At 34.9% G+C, this 20,422-nt stretch overlaps 1 protein-coding gene across 1 annotated transcript in view; it reads right to left on the bottom strand.

Annotated features, from left to right (window-relative positions):
- The window catches only part of LOC103290898 (probable ATP-dependent RNA helicase DDX60), a 102,316-nt gene that overhangs the window by 57,772 nt on the left and 24,122 nt on the right, over positions 1-20,422 (bottom strand). The window contains exons 8-18 of the mRNA XM_054716732.1: positions 19,239-19,380; positions 18,157-18,312; positions 15,198-15,303; positions 14,627-14,742; positions 13,171-13,331; positions 12,143-12,401; positions 10,477-10,643; positions 9,443-9,601; positions 4,219-4,368; positions 1,767-1,886; positions 259-354 (exon numbers count right to left, since the gene is read on the bottom strand). Of these exons, the coding sequence (XP_054572707.1) occupies positions 259-354; positions 1,767-1,886; positions 4,219-4,368; positions 9,443-9,601; positions 10,477-10,643; positions 12,143-12,401; positions 13,171-13,331; positions 14,627-14,742; positions 15,198-15,303; positions 18,157-18,312; positions 19,239-19,380 (1,632 nt within the window). The remainder of the gene's footprint in view (positions 1-258; positions 355-1,766; positions 1,887-4,218; positions 4,369-9,442; positions 9,602-10,476; positions 10,644-12,142; positions 12,402-13,170; positions 13,332-14,626; positions 14,743-15,197; positions 15,304-18,156; positions 18,313-19,238; positions 19,381-20,422) is intronic.

Below are 20,422 nucleotides of genomic sequence, written 5' to 3'. Positions count from 1 at the left end.
GGTTATTTCTGCTCTTCTGAAATAGTAGTCACCAATAATAGGTTCCTCTCTCATACAGAGCTCTGCAGCATACACCAATATACCCTATTCAGTTACAACAGGAAAATGGAGCAAAAAGATTGATTATGAATCACTAGGAAAACCATTCAGAAGGAAGTGCATATATACAAACGGACAAATAACCTAAAGTACCAGAGCGCTTCATTATATGTTGTTGTACACTAGGAAATTAACACAGAAAAATAATACCAAACCTACCTCATCAAATATAACATATCTGATCCTTTTCGCCCATCTTTGGCGATGAGGAGCTAACAGCAGAATTTCAAGGCAGGCAGGCACTGTAACAAGTACCTAAAAGTAAGAACATTGCATAAACAAACATTTTGAGCATTTACTATGTATACACATAGTTATAAGAATATAAAAGATAGAGTTACAACTCCTGAAAGTACCAGCTGATAAATAGGATATTGCTTCTGAGAGTGTTTCAGTAAAATTGTGATATTAGCTGGAACCTTATGAAATTGCAATTTTACAGGTCAAACTGGTAAAATATCAGATTTGAAATTTAAATTCTTAATTATGAGTATTCAAAGTAATACAATAGAAAGAGTTAATTGTCACATGTTGGTTTCCTCAAAATCTGACCCTGATATACAGTGTAGGATGAAAAATGTTTATGAAGAACCAACAACTATGGAAGTGGGAGGAAGTAGGACGGGGGAGAAGGAGAAGCCAAACTTCAAAACAGGCCTGATGAAATCTTAACCAACCTGGCTCACAGTTCTGGAGTAAATACTGGCTGTCAGAGCAGTTCCACAGGAAGCCAAAACGGCCTGGTATTTATACCCCCGCCTAGCTCACTCACAGATATGAACTATGGAGGCAGAATTGGGGGAACTGACAGCTGGCATTTGTTTTGACCACACTCCCCCATCTGGACAGCAAGTCCTTCCTTGAAAGGTGATCTGGGTAAGACATACCCATTTCTGCCATGCAATGTTCTATAATCATGTTTTCACTTTTTGTGTAGTCTAGGTTGTTTATCTATGAGTTCAATAAATCATAAACAAAATGTCTATGATTTGCTTAACACCCAAATTTTTACCCATAATACAACATTTTAAAAATTACAATGAGCACTAGCAGGTTTAGCTCAGGGTATAGAGCATCAGCCCTCAGACGGAAGGGTCCCAGATTCAATTCTGGTCAAGGGCATACCTCGGTTGCAGGCTCCATTCCCGGCCCTGGTAGGGTAGCATGCAGGAGGCAACCAATGGATGTGTCTCTCTCACATTCATGCTTCCCTCTGTCTGTCTCTCACCCTCCCTCTCTCTGTCTCTCACTCTTTCTAAAAATCAATGGGAAAATATCCTCAGGTGAGGATTAACAACAACAAAAATTACAATAAGTATCCTACTCATCAAGAAAAGTAAGAGAACCCTACTTACCAAGAAAAAGTAATTCTAACTGGAAATTGGTGTTTGTTAATTTTTTATAACATTGGGTTCTTCAAATCATTTTGAATTAAGTTATAAACCAAGATGATGCAATGAACCAAAACTAAAATCTGAAATCAAATTATAAGTGCCCTCCTATTATCCACTCTTTGGATTGTAACAATATTAAATTTTCCCTAAAGCCATTTCACCTTGTATATTCAACTGAATTATTTCCATAAGGCCTTGTGAATTTCTAGTGAAGAAGACATATAAGTACTATTATATAATTTGACAACAAAAGCATTGATTAATATGTCCCACCTGACAGTTTAGGGCATCATGACGATATTCCCTTGTAAAAATACCACATAGAGCTTCCCCATTTGGCAGATTTTTGATGTAACGATTCTGAACAGTTGCTGCCACTTGATTAACAAGGGCCTAGTTGACAAGGAAAGAGATTCATTACTTAAAGTACAGATAAAATAGGTAACAATAGGAACTGTATAAAAATATGTGCTGCTATGAGTGCAGGAAGCTTAATAACTGCTTTTTTTTATACTCGTTTACTCTAAATACCCTAATGTGCTTTTTTTTTTTTTTTTTTTGGATACTTTACTAAACATGTGAACTTCACTGATAAACCCCAACATAAAGTAAAATGGGGAAAAATGGCTTCATCAGAAGGAAAAAATAAAGAGGAAATGTTGCTCAGACATCAGGAAGAAAACACACACACACACAAAACAAACAAACAAACAAACAAACAAACAAAAAACAGCTAATATCTGAATGGCCAAGATTTAGAGATAATTGTGAGGCTGCTATAGGGAAAAGGTCAAGTGAGGGAGTCAAGGTAATTTTGTGGGTTTTATATTTGGGGATTTCCCCCGTACATCTTAAGTTTGAATATAAACATGAATAAGTAGAACCATGCTCTGGATAAACCATGTAGCCTGGTCAGTAGAATCTGACTGTGTGGAAACCTATGAACATCTTTCTATTTCACACTTTACACCAAAAAATACAAAATTACACATAGATTAACATGTAAATTTTAAACATAAGCATAAAATAATAGAAAACAAGCATTTTATATGTTTGAGCACACATGGAAAAGCTAAATGAAAATATTGATAGATATGACTATACAAAAATATTAACAGAACATTGTTATCATTAATGTAACCATAATATAATAAAAAGTGACAAATAAAAGTATGTTTATTGCTCTCTGAGAAATAGTATGCTAACTATACAAGATTCTGATCCTATATAATATAGCTTAATATGCAAATAGACCGAACGGCAGAACGGCTGATCAGCAGGGGGCACGGCCCGTGAGCGGGAGGTGCCAAGCCAGCCAAGGCGGGTGCCAGCAAGCAGAGGGACGGGACAGCAATCAGGGGGCGGCGGCGACCTGCAGCAGCAGAGGGGTGATTGGGGGTGCGGGGCCAGAGCTGCCCCCTGGTGGTCAGTGCGCTCCCACAGGCATGTCCACCGGGAGGGGCCTAAGCCGTCAGTCAGATACACCTGAGGGCTCCTGGACTGCTAGAGGGCGAAGGCTAGGTTGAGGGAACCCCCTAGTGCATGAATTTTCATGCACTAGGCCTATAGTAAATTAATAAAAAGACATTACCTTTCCCCCCAAAAAAAGAAAAAAGGGCAAATACATTTACAATTGGTTTATGAATAAAGAAATTTCAATACCCCCAAATCACACATAAAGATGTTCAAATCACCAAAAAATGCAAATTTAAATATGAGATAAAAGATTTCACCTATCAGTATGGCAAAAACTTTTTAAATTATTAAAAGACAAGAGAATGTGTACTACTATGTACTGCCAGTGGGAATAAAAATAGATTTAAACTTTTAGAAGAGTAATTTGGCAATATGTATTGTGTCAACTTACCAATTCCACCTCTAGTCAGCTTAACTTTTCTTTTTTTATATAAATATATGTTATTGATTTCAGAGAGGGAGAGAGACATAGAAACATCAATGATGAGAGAGAATTATTAATCAGTTGTTTCTTGCAAGCCCCTTACTGGGGATCAAGCCTACAACCCTGGCATGTGCCCTGATCAGGAATAGAACTGTGACCTCCTGGTATATAGGTTAACACTCAACTACTGACCCACACTGGCTGGGCCAGCTTAATTTTTCTTGATATACTGTATTATATTCCAACAATGAATACTTACTGTTTTCATACACATGAAAAACAAAAAAAGCTACAAAAAATAAAGTGCTAGTCCTAACCAGGTGGCTAACTTGGCTGAAGCATCATTATGTCCACCAAAAGGTTGCAGGTTTGATTCCCAATCAGGGCATATACCTAGGTTGTGAGTTTGATTCCCAGTTGGGGCACGTGTGGAAGGCAACTGATCAATCTTTCTATCTCACATCAATGTTTCTCTTTCTTTCTTCCTTTCTCTCTCTCTCTTCTCTCTCTCTCTCTTTCTCTTTCCCCCTTCTTTTCAAAACATAAAATTAAAAATAAAAACTAAAATGCTAATTTCAAATAATATATTAGTTTGAGGTTGACCACAAGTCACTCAACACTACACATTTTCCTAGAAAATAAAATGGAGTCTGAATTCACATTAATCCCTACAATTAAAGTTATCCCAACTAGATTTGCCTTCCTTAATTGTAATCATATTTAAAGCAAAAGTGAATGAGGATATGTAAACTTATACTTCCTGTAAATAAAACCTTCTCCTGCATGACAAGAAAGAAAGAGCAAATTAAAGTCACTGAGCACTACCTTTGTTGGTGCGACATATACAACCACCCCTTCATCGCTCTCCTTCAGCACTTTCTCCATGCAGTAGTAGGAAGCATAGGTTTTGCCTGAGGACGTTGGAGCAACAATCACAGCTGATTCATTATTATCCACAACATCAAGGAGCTCTCTCTGCAGGATTCAAAGCACCATTTGTGTCAATAATGTGAAGAGCATGTTATCAAAACAAATATATTAATACACTTTCAGTATAACTTTCTGAAACTCAAAAGGAATGATTGGGAGTTGCAAACACACGAAGAGACTTATAGAAAAACCTGAAAATTCATGATATTTTCTCAGAAGAGAGAATTGTTATACTTTTGAGCAATTTAAGGTGTGTTTGTTTTGGGGGGGAATGGAGAGTGAGTCTGAATAAAATATCTTGCTATTGAGAAGACCTTTTTTCTAATTATTTGCCATTGATTAAGTGCAGAATGGCTTTGAGAAATTCAGTTCTAAGAATCAGCCCATATGTATTTTTTTTGATGGTAAGAAAGCAGCTGAGGAAGAGAAAAAAATCAATAATTTATTATTTTATTACTTACCTTCTAATTTCTAAATATAAAAAATGCCAGGTACCTACTTTGTAGGGCATGTGGGATCTTCATCCCTTCAGCCTATCCTTTTATTCATCAAAATGATGACTACTCAAAGAATCATGTCTGTATGATGGGCGGTATGTGAAAAAACATCCAGGGCCCCAATCTCTTATCTAGGTCCACTCTGGGACACACCCCAGAGTGAAGGGAGCATCAAAAGAATTGCAATGTTTGCAGGATTAATGAAGAGAACTTGACTGCCTTGTGTCCTGTTCTGAAGTAAGCACTGGTTCTCCTGCTTCTGAAAAAGAGGCAGGGACTTTTTTTAAGGTACTCCACTATCATCAACATAAGAAAGATAAAGTAATATCAAACATGACCAACCAAAGTGGTATAAAACTAGAAATCAATTACACCAAGAAAAGTGGAAAATTCACAGATATGGAAAGACTAAACAACAATGGGTCAAAGAATGAATCCCAAGAAAAATAAAAAATACTTTGAGACAAATGAAAATGGACATATACCAAATTCATGGAATGTAGCAAAAAAAGCTCTAAGAGGGAAGTATTTAGCAATAATGACTCCAACAAAAAATGGCTAGAACTAATAAATGAATTAAGTTGCAGGATACAAAGTCAATACACAAAAATATGTTGCATTTCTATATACTAACAACAAATTATCAGAAAGAGAAATTAAGATTACAATTGCATTAAAAAGAACAAAGTACTGAAAATAATTTAACCAAGGAGATGAAAGATTTATACACTTAAAACTACAATACATTAATAAAAGAAACTGAAGAATACACAAATAAATATAAAGATATTCTTTGCGTATAGACTGAAAGAATTAATATTGTTAAAATGCCCATATTACTCAAAGCAATCTACAGATTCAATTATCAAAACTCCAGTGGTATTTTTTCACAGAAATAAAATACACAATCCTAAAATTTGTATGCAACCACAAAGGACACTGAATAGCCAAAGCAACTTCAAGAAAGAACATAGCTGGAAGCATCATGCTCCCTGATTTCAAACTATATTACAAAACTATAGTAATCTAAAGAGTATGACATTGGCAGAAAAATAGTCACACAGGTCAATGGAACAAGAATAAGCCCATGCATATATGATTATTTGAGGAGCCAAGAATGTACAATGGGGAAATGACGGTCTCTTCAATAAATCGTGCTGGGAAAACTGGACAGCGACATGCAAAAGACTGAAATGGAACCACTACCTTTCACCATACACAAAAAATAACTCAAAGTCAATTAAAGATTTAATGTAAGATCTGAACCCATAAAATACTTTGAAGAAAATATAGGTGTTAAATTCCTTGACATAGGACTTGAAAATGATTTTCTAAATCTGACACCAAAAACAAAGGCAACAAAAGCAAAAATAAGGCAGACCACATCAAACTAAAAAACTATAAGCAAAGGAAACCATCAACACAATGAAAGGACAACCTACTGAATGGGAGAAAAATTTTGTAAATTTTCTATGTATATAAAAGTCTAATTGTCCATACAACCATCCTACTGGTAGGTATGATGTGCAGGGACCACCAGGTGACAGACACTCAACACAGGAGCTGCCACGACACACACTGGCCATTTAAAAAGTAACGGCACCATGGGCCTAGCACCTACAAACCAACATTCGGCTTCCCCCACCACCACCCAGGAGTGACACCTCACCAAATCACAGCTAACACTGCCATGTTAATCATTGATGGATACTTAGGTTGTTTTCATGTCTTGGTGCAAAATGTAGCCCACAGCCCAGCCCAGAACCGGTTGCTGTGGGCGCCAGGTAATGATGTCACATAGCAATGCCCAGCTTCCTCTCCCTAGTGACTAGCCTCCTTGGAGTTTCTTCAGCCCAGAAACACGACTTGCTTTATAGCCAGGTGCAAAAATTTTACACTTTAACCAAATGTCTATGAAGCTTTTTCCCATGCCTCATCTCATATGATCCTCACAGAAGTCCTGGAGTAAGTAGATAAGAGACTTGGTAGAATCCTATTTTCTTTTATTAGCCAGAAAATAGAGATTTAGAAAGCTTAGAAACTTGACCCAACTGAAAAGAAGCAATGGTGGACCTTGAAAATGACTTCAGGTTTTCTCACTGTGCAGGATATAGTCAAACACTGCTACAGTTAAATATTTCATCCTTTGTTCTCCCTGCATGATCTACAATAATAATCTGCTTCATGATGATATTTACTGCTGTGTTTCTGATAACTACCTGAAAGAGAAATTGGGGTACTTCACTGGGCTGGAAAAAGTTTAGCTAAATCAGAAAGCAGGTCTAATTAAGCAAGTTTATCTATATACATAAAGCTCTCGCTGGTGCCAATCGCACGCATGTGTTTCAATCTGTCATTGTTGATCGTGAATTTGGTTGACACTTCTATTATAGAGAAAGGGCGAATAGCGATATTAAAATATTTATTCTAGTTAATTTTTTCACGAATCCATGCACCAGGACCCTGGTATATATGATAAGGGATTAATATCCAAAATAACAAAGAGGTTACATAACTTAACAAAAAAAGCCAACAATCCAATTACAAAATGGATAGAGAATCTGAATAGACATTTTTCCAAAGAAGACTTACAGATGGCCAATAGATACATGAAGAGAAATTCAACTTCATTAATGATCAGAGAAATACAAATCCAAACCACAATGAGATATCACCTCACACCTGTTAGAATTACTATTAATACAAAACACAACAAATAACAAGGGCTGGCAACTATGTGGAGAAAAAGGAACCTTTCTGCGCTGTTGGTGAGAATATAAATTTGTGCAGCTACAATAAAAAAACTGTGGAATTTTCTTAAAAATTAAACATACAACTACTTTATCATCCAGCAATTCCATTTCTGGGTATTTATTGGAAGAAAATAATAACACTAACTCAAAAAGATATAAGCACTCCCAACGCATGAAAACAACCTAAGTGTCCATCAATGATTAAATGGATAAAAAATTGTGATATATAAATACATATATATGTATATATACAATAGAATACCATCCAGCCATTTAAAAAAAATGAAATCTAGCCATATGCAACTAAATAGATGGACCTTGGACCTTGCAAAATTATGCTTAGTGAAAGAAGTCAATCAGAGAAAGATTAAAAAAGAAAGAAAAGCCCTAACCAGTTTTGCTTAGTGGATAGAGCATCCACCTGTGGACCAAAGGGTCCCGGGATCAATTCTGATCAAGGGCACCGTACCTCAGTTGCAGGTTCCTCCCAGGCCCAGACCCTGGTTGGGGCGCATGAGGCATCCAATCCATGTGTTTCTCTCACATTGATATTTCTCTCTGCTTTCCCTCTCTCTAAAAAACAATGGAGGCAACCAATCGATGTGTTTCTCTCACATCAATATTTCTCTCTGTCTTTCCCTCTCTCTAAAAATGGGTAAATATCCTCCTGTGAGAAGAAGGAAGGAAGGGAGGGAGGGAGGGAGGGAGGGAGGGAGAGAGGGAGGGAGGGAAGAACCAGAGGTGGAGGTGAGGAATGGGACAAAAATGGGTAAAGGGGGTATGAAAAATAAATTAACTTAAAATAAATAAGAACCACTACAAGTAAAAAAACAAAAACAAAAAAAACACAAAACCTTGAGCCCACCATTATGACTAGCATTATCCTATATCAGAAGGAACCATGGGAGATTAAATTGTCTTGGGGAATTAGAGCATAATATTTACTACTATCTAGGCTCTGACTGAAATCTATGTGTAGAAAAAAAATGCCTAAGACTCAGAAATGTAAACCTAAAGTCATCAGTGTAGACAGACTGTAAGCCATTGTGGGGTAGGACTAGGTTTTAGGGTTGACTGCAATCTTGGTGCTGAATAAAGTCTCTCATTTCATTCTGAATTCCTTTGATTCTCCAAAGTCCTTGGGGCACACCCCTTAGAGATAAAATTTTTCATTTTGGTGCTAAGTTAAAAAAAATGAACAGTTAATTGTTCCAGAAAGAAAAGGCAATGTAAAATAAAAGTGAACATTTCTTATATCTTCCTCAAAATTAAACAACAAAAAAAGAAGTCAGATTCTGACTATTCAGTCCATTAAATTGAAACTATGTAATTGCACTTTTGTAGGTAAACAGGTTCAATTCATCAGCAATTTTATATGGTTCAGTCTATGAAGAAACACACCATGTCATTCTAAATTTTATACCCATTAATACTAATTTTACATTTATTTGTAGAAGAATAACTACTATGGTAACAGATGAGGCAGGTAAGTATATAAACACTTGTCTACCCAGTTTAATGTACCAAATTTCTCTGAGCACATTTATAGATTTACATATGAAATCCTACTGACAAAGGGAAAACTTGGAGGCTGCTCCATAATGATACAACTGGATGACACACAACTTCAAAAAATATACATGTGAATTCATCAGAGTACCTCCAAGAAAATGAACAAAATAAAAATTTAACTTTCTTTAAGTTGAAAAAAGTCTACACTTGACATTCCCAATAACAAAATAATTTTAAATGCTATGACTCAATATTAAGAAGTTAATGACAAATAAAATAGGTAGCACCATAATAATGAATAGGTCCTCAGATCACATTTAATAATAAATACAAAGGGCTGTTTCATTCAGTCATTACCTGCCATGTGTCAGGAATAAAATCATGAACTCTGGGATCTGGATCTTTTCTCTCATCTCGTAGCAAATAATGGCCCATGTATTGTAGTTGAAACCGCACAGGCCCAATGCCAATTGAATATTTATTCTTTTTCTTCTCTTTTATGCCATCTTCTGCAACCTACATTATTTTAAAAGTTCATTTGAAAGTGATTTTAAATTATAACATCATTCAAATAATTAAAACATTTATTACTTGCACATTTTATGAGAAAAAATTTAACACTTTTTAAATGTTGTAATATCTTTGCTGAACTATTTTAGCACCTACTCTTGCCCATAAATAAGTATTTGGCATAATCAATGGAGCCTCTCAATTCAATCAGCCTAATGCACCTGCCAGAACAGACTTTACTGATTCCTCTTCATTGCTTTATAGTCATGCACATATAATCTTTTTATACTTACCACTGCTAATCTTTCCATACTTACCATTTTAAGGCTGTTTATGATCCTACCTGTCTTCTAATCAACATATATTCAACAAATATTACCAAACACCTACCAAATGCTATAAAGAGCTACAAAATAAATTTAGTATGTAATTATTCTTATTCTCCAGGAGGGTAAGCCACTGTTCATTCTGATTTCTCTTACAACATGTTGGTTTGAGAGAAACAGCTTAACCGTGAGTAAATTAGCAGACATCAAAGTTTTCAAATATCCATCAAGGTGTTTGTAGCTACAATCTGATATATGTAAAGACAATTGAATAACCCCATTATACTGTTTAAATTTTTTGCTACAATTAAACATAGGATTAGTTTTATAGGTCTACGGAGATTATCTGGCATTTAATGTTTGTCCAAATACTTGTTAAAGGTTTCTAATTCCAGATTACTTCAAATTTGGGCAGCTGGGTTACTAATAATGATTATGAATTCAGAGTAAATATTTTTAGTTAAAAACACCTAAAAGAGGTGACTGTATTTGCAAGACCCTTTATATATACCTAAAAATTATTCTATTAAAATGGAACTATTCTGAAAACATTACCTCAGTTGGATTTAAAGAACTTGCCAACTCATCAAATCCTAAATACTTAAGGCATCTGGCTATAAGTTGCCGATCTGCTTCTTGCAAAAGTTCTGAGTGTTTTTCCATCAAGGAGTGGATCCTTCTCATCATTTGAACAGCTATACTTATATCTTTTGTGGTTTCACCTTGGCAAAGATCAACACAATTGTTATAAAGACCACCAAAAACAATAAATTTATGTTAACCAAGAGTAGTCATCCAGGCTATCAATTTGACCTAATTAAATTCACTATCTTAACATAGATGGAGGTTTTGGAACACAAAATACTAAATAAAATAATATTAAAGTGCAACTATATACACATCATCATCTCCATGGACAACTGAGTTGAAGAAAAAGAAAAATCTTATAGATCACGATAGAAGTAAGATCATTAAAGCTCAAATTTGTGCAAGTTCTGGGGAACAACAAATATTTTCTCCACCTATTATTTTCACACCTTCTCTACCGTGTTCAAAGAAAAATATCCGGATGACTTTAAATACCTAGTTAAAAACTTAGCAACATTTATTGAGGTCTACTCTTGCCCACAAATAAGTATTTGGCATAATCAATGGAGCCTCTCAATTCAATCAGCCTAATGCACCTGCCAGAACAGACTTTACTGATTCCTCTTCATTGCTTTATAGTCATGCACATATAATCTTTTTATACTTACCACTGCTAATCTTTCCATACTTACCATTTTAGGGCTGTTTATGATCCTACCTGTCTTCTAATCAACATATATTCAACAAATATTACCAAACACCTACCAAATGCTATAAAGAGCTACAAAATAAATTTAGTATGTAATTATCCTTATTCTCCAGGAGGGTAAGCCACTGTTCATTCTGATTTCTCTTACAACATGTTGGTTTGAGAGAAACACCTAAGACAAGTCTCAGGCTTTGCACTGTAATGGAATCCACAGTGAAAGGATGACTTTGCTAGAGCAGACTGAAGTCAGCAGAATGAGAGTGTGGGGAATAAAGAACCTGGTGATCCTGTGTTAAGCGGATTCAAATGTGGAGAACCTCAAAGACGGACATCAATTAACTTTACTCAGAACAATTGTCAGTTTGGAGGTATGGCACATGATCATTTCATGCGCTATCAATTTACATATCTCTACCCAGTCTTATTTCTCCTTTATCTTTCTTCCCATCCGTTCTTTTCTTTTCTATTATAGAAATTGTAAAGCAGAGTGCATGGAACTTCAGCAACTTCTGGAAGAACTCAGTAAGATAATAAACACGATCCCAGTTTTACCCAAAAAGAAAATGTTCATATTTCAGATCTCAAAGATGAATGACAGATTCTCCCAGGTGCCTCACCATCTTTGTGGGTTCCCTTAACCATTCCGACAACCTTGTAATTTCTTTAAACCTCTCTTTGATTTGAATTTGTTCATTAATGTGCTGAGTATTTGCTACTGGGACCCTGTCTGATATTTCATTGCTCATTGATAAAACAGAGGTAAGAATACTTGGAGGAATTTTGTAAGGATAAAATCAGATAATGGGTCTAAAGCTTCTAACACAAATTTCCACTTAGTAAGTGACAGCTATCATCATTCTATTTTTTTTATTAATTCTCCAATTCATCAAAATGAAAAAAAAAAAAAAACACAGAATCACATACCTTTTCCTTGGCTTCTACAATGTTCTTTCCATGCTTTCAAGCAGGCAGTTAACCCTACCATTTCAACTTGATACTTCACCAAGTTACTTTTACATGATTTCAAGAAATCTTCCAGGTTCTGTATTCCAGAGTTTAAATTCTCTTTCATTTCCTCCTCAATGGAGTGTGATAGAACACTCCACTTATTCTCTTCTTTTTGTTCTTCCTTGGCAAATAATCTCTTCTTATTCTCTCTAGCAATTATTTCAGCCTTTGTCTCCTGCCCAGAAAGAAAAGAAACATATCATGAATCAAGTTGGAAATATTCCAATATATTATGAATGAGACAATATCTTTAAGTGTATATTGATTTTTTGGACCATCATCCCATTCTTCAATAGGCACAATTTTAGTCTGTGTCTGTTTCTTAAAATTAAAGCCTCTTGTAATTGAAAACTTATGACAATTTAATTTAATGAGTATAAAGACTAGGTGATTTTCTAGGTTTATGAGTGATCTATATTATAAATCAAAGAGTAAATATAACAAAATCAGAAACACCAGGGCACTATTTTTTCATGTCTTTATGCACTGGTTCCAGCTGCTATCTCTAGAAAAGGTTCCCTCTTGCATTCCTCCATGGTCACCTCTCTATCCCCTACTTGTCCCTCAAGATATTTCTTCTATGAAGCCTTTCCTAATTCTCTTAAGACTAAGTCATGTATTCCTCCTCTTCCTGGGCATCTCTCTATCAAAGCACTCATCACATGTATTGTAGCTGTGAATTGTTATCTCAATGTTTTTACATCCAAGCCTTTAGTTTTATTTTTGTTAATAAATATATTTTTTATTATGTGTAGATATGCAGATTAGAGCATCTTAGCAAGTAAATAAAATAATAGATGATCATATATATGTGTATATATATATATATATATATATATATATATATGCACATAGCATTGTAAGAAGCTACCAGAGACTGAACAAAATAGCTTAAGAAGAGGCAAAGAAAAGTAAAACATTTTGATAGAATTTATAGAACCTACATTTGCCTTTTTGGTCTTGGGTTTACTGAAATTCTTCTTTGGCTTAACATCTTGAGTTACAATGAGTTTGGAAGAAACTGATTCTAATGACTTTCCATAAAATCGCTGAAAAACTTGATACTTTTGCACAGATTTAAGATAATAAGGATCTCTAGGGTTTTCTGAAAAGGAAAAGACAAAATTTAATACAATTGCATTTCTTAAATAGCATTCTCACTAATTATCCACATCATCGCAATCTAACATGAACTTTCTTTTTTAGTTTGGAACAGTAATTTACTGTTCACTTTTGTTAAAGAGGGGATCTTTAACTCAGACTATCTCTTGTCTATAAAATAATTCCTTACTGTATTTAAGGGATAGGAAGATAAAGCATTATTTCATTATCTACCTCTCAAAACAAATATCAGGATGCTATGACAGATTCTGGGCGTTACCTTTGTCATGTGTCTTGTGAATAAAGTTAAGAAAAGGAAAGTAGAGGCAGAGTCAAGAAGATAGCCATTTAGGATATTCTGGCTTCTTGCATCACGTAAAGGAAAAATCATTACTCCAGACCATAGTCACAGAATCAAAAACTTGGCAGCTGAGAAACACTTACACTATGGTAAAATCCAATAACAGAGGAAATCTTAACAGTCAAGATGTGACATATGCCCTTACCCAAGAAAAATTACAATACTCAAAGGGAATAACTAAGCTTGTTAATTTTTCTATGTCTATCTACATATATCAAACCACTTTGAAGGATGTTAATGGTTAATCTAAAAGATCCCTTGCATCTTGCAGGATCTTGTTAGTTGTTTATATAAGCAGGCTGATAAGTATTTCATATGAGCATGCTTACTATGCACACTCCTAGATTCTCCTGAAAGTAAGTTTTGTCTACTTGGGAGGAGGAGGAGTGGGAGTGAGCATAGAGCAAAAGTGAGATGAATGATCCAAGGACAACAGATCCCTAATTCAACCTCTGTTGATGCACTGCTAGTGATTTTATGGGCTCCCATTTTCAGTTCCTACCATCCTAAGCATGAAGGCAGATAAAATGTTGGCACTTGTTTCATGCAGTCAACTGGGTGGTGTGAAAGCAACTGCAATTGCTTAGAAGACTATGGTCTCAATATTTTTGACATCTAGGAATATACAGAATTCTTCAAATATAAATTGTCTTTGCTTAAGACAGCTTCTAACTTTTGTGGGGACAAATGCCATCTTTATGTACTTCCTCCTAGTACTTCCTCCTAAGACACCTACATACCTATGTACATATGACTGTCAGTAAAGGAAATGGGACTCTTCACTACCATCTTTACTGACATCCACCTAAATATTTTCTGGACTAGTCTTACTCAAGAAATATAATTTGTGGCACATAATATGCTAATATTTCATTCTGAGATAAAAGACAGAGAATGAAATTTATTTTAGTTTATTTCACCAAAGTCACAGAGCTCACCATTAAAATTGCACTTTGATCTATCATAATCATCACTAAGGGGTTTATGAGAATGCCAATGTACAAGTTCATCAAATGCCTTATGTTTAACCAGTGAAGTTACAATCGGATCATCCCTATGAGATAAAAAGAAATACATTCATATTTTAAAGTACAGACATTCAAATATAACATAACACAGATTATACTTTGCATTCATATTTTTTAAAAAAAATTATAGCCCTCTTTCCTCTTTCTGTGATATGATATAAATAGTTGAACCCAAAGAGCAGTTTATTAGAGTTTAATAATCCAGAATCCACTTGATGTTTTAAACAGTCCCATCAACATCAAAAACTGTTAATGAATTCATTAATTAAACGCATGCAGATTGAGTGATTTTACTCTAAGATTAAAACCATGTTGATTTTCACCTAGTATTGATCAAAGGTCATTGATAAATTTGATATCAAACTCATATGTTTTACAAACATATATTACATCTAATATACTCTAATATGTTATAGTTCAAAGAATCTTTAATGATTAATACTCCAAACAAGTGTTTATAGGGGCACTTTTGGCCCTATACCTCTTTAGAAAAGGCAAATCTTTCAAAATGTCTCCAACAAATTTATCAACCATCTCAGATGACATTGGAATAAAACCCAAATTGGGCATCTTTTCCTTGGAGGTATCTGCAAACAAAATATTAAGACAAGGTCAAATGTGAAACTTTCATACAGGGCTATTACACATTTTCTAAAATTTTACATTAAAAAACATTTTTCATTGATCTTATTTATATTTATTAAATTCCAAGCCTTTCTATAAAACTATTTCCCGCATTAAAACATTTTGGAAAACAGTAGAATATAAACAAATAGATATCATTTAAGTAGATAGGTAGGCAAATAAATATCATACATATCACATAAATGCCACATATATATGATAGTTGGCTAATAAATGCTTTTATTTAATATCCGGTTCATAATTCTAGGTAACCTGCCATTGCTCTGGCTCATCACCCCTTGGTGTTCACTGTTTCTATCTTTGCCGAATACCTTCCTGCCTGAGCTCTACAGCTCTCTGCCTGAGCACTTTTTATCTTATGGTCCACATGGAGCAGTGCTAAGAATTTAATGCTCCAGAGTAGTCCTCAACCAAGGCTGAGAGTCCCAGGACAATTTACTAGTAACTGTAGTTGCCCTCAGTGGAAACCTACTCATTAACTTGCCCTGCATTTATTTTCCTCTCTTCCCTATCTAATCTTACCACTACCTTATTTGATCATTCTGGGATCAAATAAATATATATATATTTATTTTCTTTCTCTATGTCATGAAAAATAGCTTTATATCAATACACCCTAAACCCCATTAGCTTTTGTTCTCATATTCCTTCAGGGATCATTTTCTTCTTCCTGGAATTCATCAAATAGAAATATCATCAGTTATGCTTTGATAATGGGTCAGTTTTGTATTTCTGAAAATATCCATATTACTCCTTCATTCGTAAACTATATTTTAAGAATTCTATATAATGTCACTCTATTCTGACTTCTATTATCATTATTATTGAAAAAGTCTAATACTAGCCTTTTTGTTCTTTTAATTCTTTTAAGATATTTATTTTTATACTAGAGGCCCAGTGCACAAAATTCATCCACGGGATGGGGGGGGGGGCGAGACTAAACTGACAGTCCCCTCACAATCCAGGACTACTGGCTCCTAACTGCTCACCTGCCTGCCTGCCTGATTGCCCCTAACCACTTCTGCCTGCCAGCCTGATCGCCCCCTAACAGCTTCTCTGCTGGCCTGATGACGCCTAACCACTCCTGCCTGCTGATCACCCCCAACTGCCCTCCCCTGCCAGCCCGATCGCCCCCAACTGCCCTCCCCTGCCAGTCCAACCACCCCCAACTGCCCTCCCCTGCAAGCCTGGACACCCCTAACTGCCCTCCCCTGCTGGCCTGGTCACCCCCAACTTCCCTCCCTGCTGGCCATCTTGTGGTGGCCATCTTGTGATGATGTGAGGGCATTGCACGAGGGTGCGAGGACCACCTAGGCTTTTATTAGTATAGCTTCTACAATTTTATTCTATTGTGTCAAGTGAATGTATTTGCCTAAGAGTGTGAATATCTACATGTTTAATTTATTCCACTTGGGATTCATAATACATCCTGACTGTGCAAATTCTTATCTTTCACAAGTCTAGGCAAATGCACAACCTTGATCTCTTCAATTATTTCCCAACCCACATTGGCTCAATCTCTCCTTCTGAATCTCCAAATGAATGAAAGGTTGACTTCTTCATTCTATCTTTCATATATATGTTAATCCTCACCCAAAGATATGGTTACTGATTTGTTAGAGAGGGGAAAGAAGGGGAGGGGAGGGAGGGAGGGAGGGATGGAGGGAGGGAGGGAGGAAGGGAGGGAGGGAGGGAGGAGAGAGAGAGATAGACAGAGATGTAAGAAAGCACTTCCTGTATATGCTGGGCCAGGATCAAACCCACAATCTTTCAGTGTACAAGATGACGTTTTAAACAACTGAGCCACACCAACCAGGGCTTCTTCATATATTTTAACATCACTTTTATATTTATTATTTATATTTGTTTATTTATTTATAAATTGTTTTCCAGCTTTATTGAACTGTAATCAATATACAGTTGTGTAAATTTAAGGTGTACAATGTGTTAATCTCTAGTCTGTGTAATTCTTTTGATCAATTTCTAGTTCATAAATTCTCTTTAGCAATTTTCAATCAGCTTCTTACTAGTAACTCATCGGTTGATAATACTTTCATTTCTACAAGTTTGGTTATTTTAAAATGAAAATGATGTTTTAAAGTATTTTATTTTCTCATGTTTCAAGTCTCATATTTTATTTCTTTAAACATGTTAAACACATATATATTTTAGATTTGATAATTACAAAAACTGTAGTATTTAGGAGTTCTAGTGTTGTTGTTTTTCCTCTTACTGTTTTTCTTAGGGCTTATTTCCTTTGTTGTTTTATAAATTTGTATTTACACTAATATTTGGCAGAAAATCCTGTAAAACTAAGGTGGCTTAGAGTTATCTGCTAATACAGTAAATTGGAGCCCCAGATGCTTGGGAGGGCAGATCAATAACCAGAAACTCTCAGAGTGATGTACTTGGCATTACTCTGGGAGCAGGCTTTCTTTATTTTAGGCCCCTGGGATTTCCATTTTGTTGTTTTCAGCTTAGCTATAATTACATAAAAAGACTTTTGGTATCTCCATGGTTGCCCACAAGAGATTATCTCTTGATCTATATACTGTCAAATTATTGAAAATGGCAGTCACCTAAATCTGATTTTTTTTAAACCACAACATTAGTTACAAGCAAAACATAACATAGCATATTACCCTGATGAAATGACAACAAAGGTAATTTATTATTAAACTGCATAGTGCCAGAAAAGTATTTATACTTGCAGCATTTAGGTAGTGGTACTTTCAAAACATTTTCAGAGAAATGATGCTTTATATATGTGTCAGATTAATTTAGAGATTTATTACCTTTGATTGGTACTGGATCCTTTTTAAGAAAATTAAGTTGTGTTGTTCTCAGAGGAAGTGGCTTTCCAACATCAAACTTTCCGACCAACTCTGATACAGCATTCCAGAGATATTCATAATCTTTCATAATGGTATTTCCCAAATTCAAATGTAGGCCTAAATAATAGTTAAAAATACTAATTGTTAAAAGTCACTCACACATATGCAGAAACATGCATTTTTATTAAATACATAGATCTCTGAAATACTTCTCAAACAATAAGATTTTCAGTGGGTTCCACACTGCACCTAAATGAAAATGGTCCCTAGTGTTGACTATGATATTGTAGATTTAAAATTTTATCTTGTTTTCCTATTTTATAACAAGTATTAAAATTATGACTATCTTAACTAGCAATAACAGATGGTGCATATCTAGCTATCATTTAAGGTAATAAAAATGCTATGCCACACATAATATTACAACCAATAAAACTGAATAAAACTATGATTTTTCAGAAAATGTAAGAGGATTGCTAAACTTATATGTAGCCAATTTATTTCAATGCTTGCAATATGAAAGAACCAAATCCTAGGGGGTAAAAGAAGCTTCAATAATGCCCAGCTGTAGTTCTCTTAAAATGTGTTTTATTTTTTTACTATTAAGAAACAACAGAAAAGTTATTCCAAGAAAATAAGTCAAAGAAAGAAAAACAAATCGGATATTACAAATGCATAAATTAGCTTTATCTTTTGAAAAATATTCCCTAAATATCTAATTGTAATAGATGATATTAATCAGAGTAAATATTATGAGAAAATGTTATGCATTTATTTAAATGAAAAATTAAGCTGTTAATTTACCAATATTCTTTCAAAAAATATCTGTGGAATAATATTCAGTTAAAAGAAGTTTTAAAATACAATACCCACTTTAACTGCAACTAAATAAGACATATACATGTATAAACAAAGATAAGAAGGAGAATGATTGCTACATTATATATTGGAAATACAGCTATATGATTTTTGAGGTTTTAAATTTTTTTACATTGTTTATCTCTGGTTGAAAGTATAATTATTACAATATACTAAGATAATACCTTGAACGTTTTCATTTTCATAGTAAAAAGCAATATTCTTCAACAAAAGCTCATCACTTAAGTCACAAAGGTGAATTAAATTCAGATTCCAAAATTCAAAAATGTTTGTATTATTTAGGATGAAATATTCACACCACTTTCTCTGAAAATTGGAAATTAAAAATACCAAGTTATTGACAATTTCTATATTATCAATAAGCTATAACATGACTTAAAAATGTCTGTAATCCAAATGATAGGCAAATTGGCAGGGCTCTTTCCAATTCTTATTAGTGTAAACCCTTTCAATCTGGGTAGTTATGAACAATTTATACCTTAAAAGATTAAAGCATAACATAAAATTAAATTGACAAAAAAAATGAGTTAAGTGTAGTTCCCTATTCTGAAGCAGAGAAGTCCATATTTAACTCTTACTACCCTCTTTTCTATGCTTTCAATATGAAAGAACACAAGGTCCCAAGGCTTTAGAAATATTTTTGCCTTCAAATGTGTCTCTGTTCTTTACTTAGGTTTAATGTTTTCCAATTTTACTTTCAGGTCAAAAGAGCATAAAAATAAAGAACATTTGATTGTTCAGGGACCGAGAAGATGTTGAATCCTTCAAACTCAAAGATTCTCATTCGTCTACACTGATGTGCACCTACCTACCAGGTTTATGATCTGGAGCTATGTTCCCACCTAACACAGACAGAATGTCTTCACTGACCACACTTAGTCCAGGGCAGTGTATGAGGAAGCGACCTCAGCAGGTGAGAGCCTCATCATCCCCTCAGTCAATACTAGTGTTGGGAGAGTTACGTTCCAAGGAGGAAAACTGAGGCTTCTCTGCTCCACACTTTATTGGTGAATTTAAAACATAAGAGCAAGAATGTAAAGCATGGGAAGAGGGAAAAAACTAGCTTCCCCAAAGGTCAGTTATGAAATCAACCAAGATCTCTAAAACAAAGAAGCCTGGGATGGGGGTTGGCGGAGGCACCCTGGCATTTTATGCAGTTCTGTGGCCTGCAAAGTGTTTATTCGAGATAGACACTTGAAGTGGAGGCTTCTCTGAAGGGAATGCCTGGGCAATCAAAGCCTAATTCAGACACAGTACTCGGATTACAAAAAGAAAATCAACTTTCAGGGTTTACAGTTGTTTGTGGTGATGCTGGTATAAACAAACCTACTGCACGGCCAGTATAGTC

The sequence above is a fragment of the Eptesicus fuscus genome, chromosome 6 (assembly GCF_027574615.1).
Source record: "Eptesicus fuscus isolate TK198812 chromosome 6, DD_ASM_mEF_20220401, whole genome shotgun sequence".
Taxonomy (NCBI): domain Eukaryota; kingdom Metazoa; phylum Chordata; class Mammalia; order Chiroptera; family Vespertilionidae; genus Eptesicus; species Eptesicus fuscus.
The sequence above is the reverse complement of the archived record's forward strand: the minus strand, read 5'-3'. Positions and strand labels throughout refer to the sequence as shown.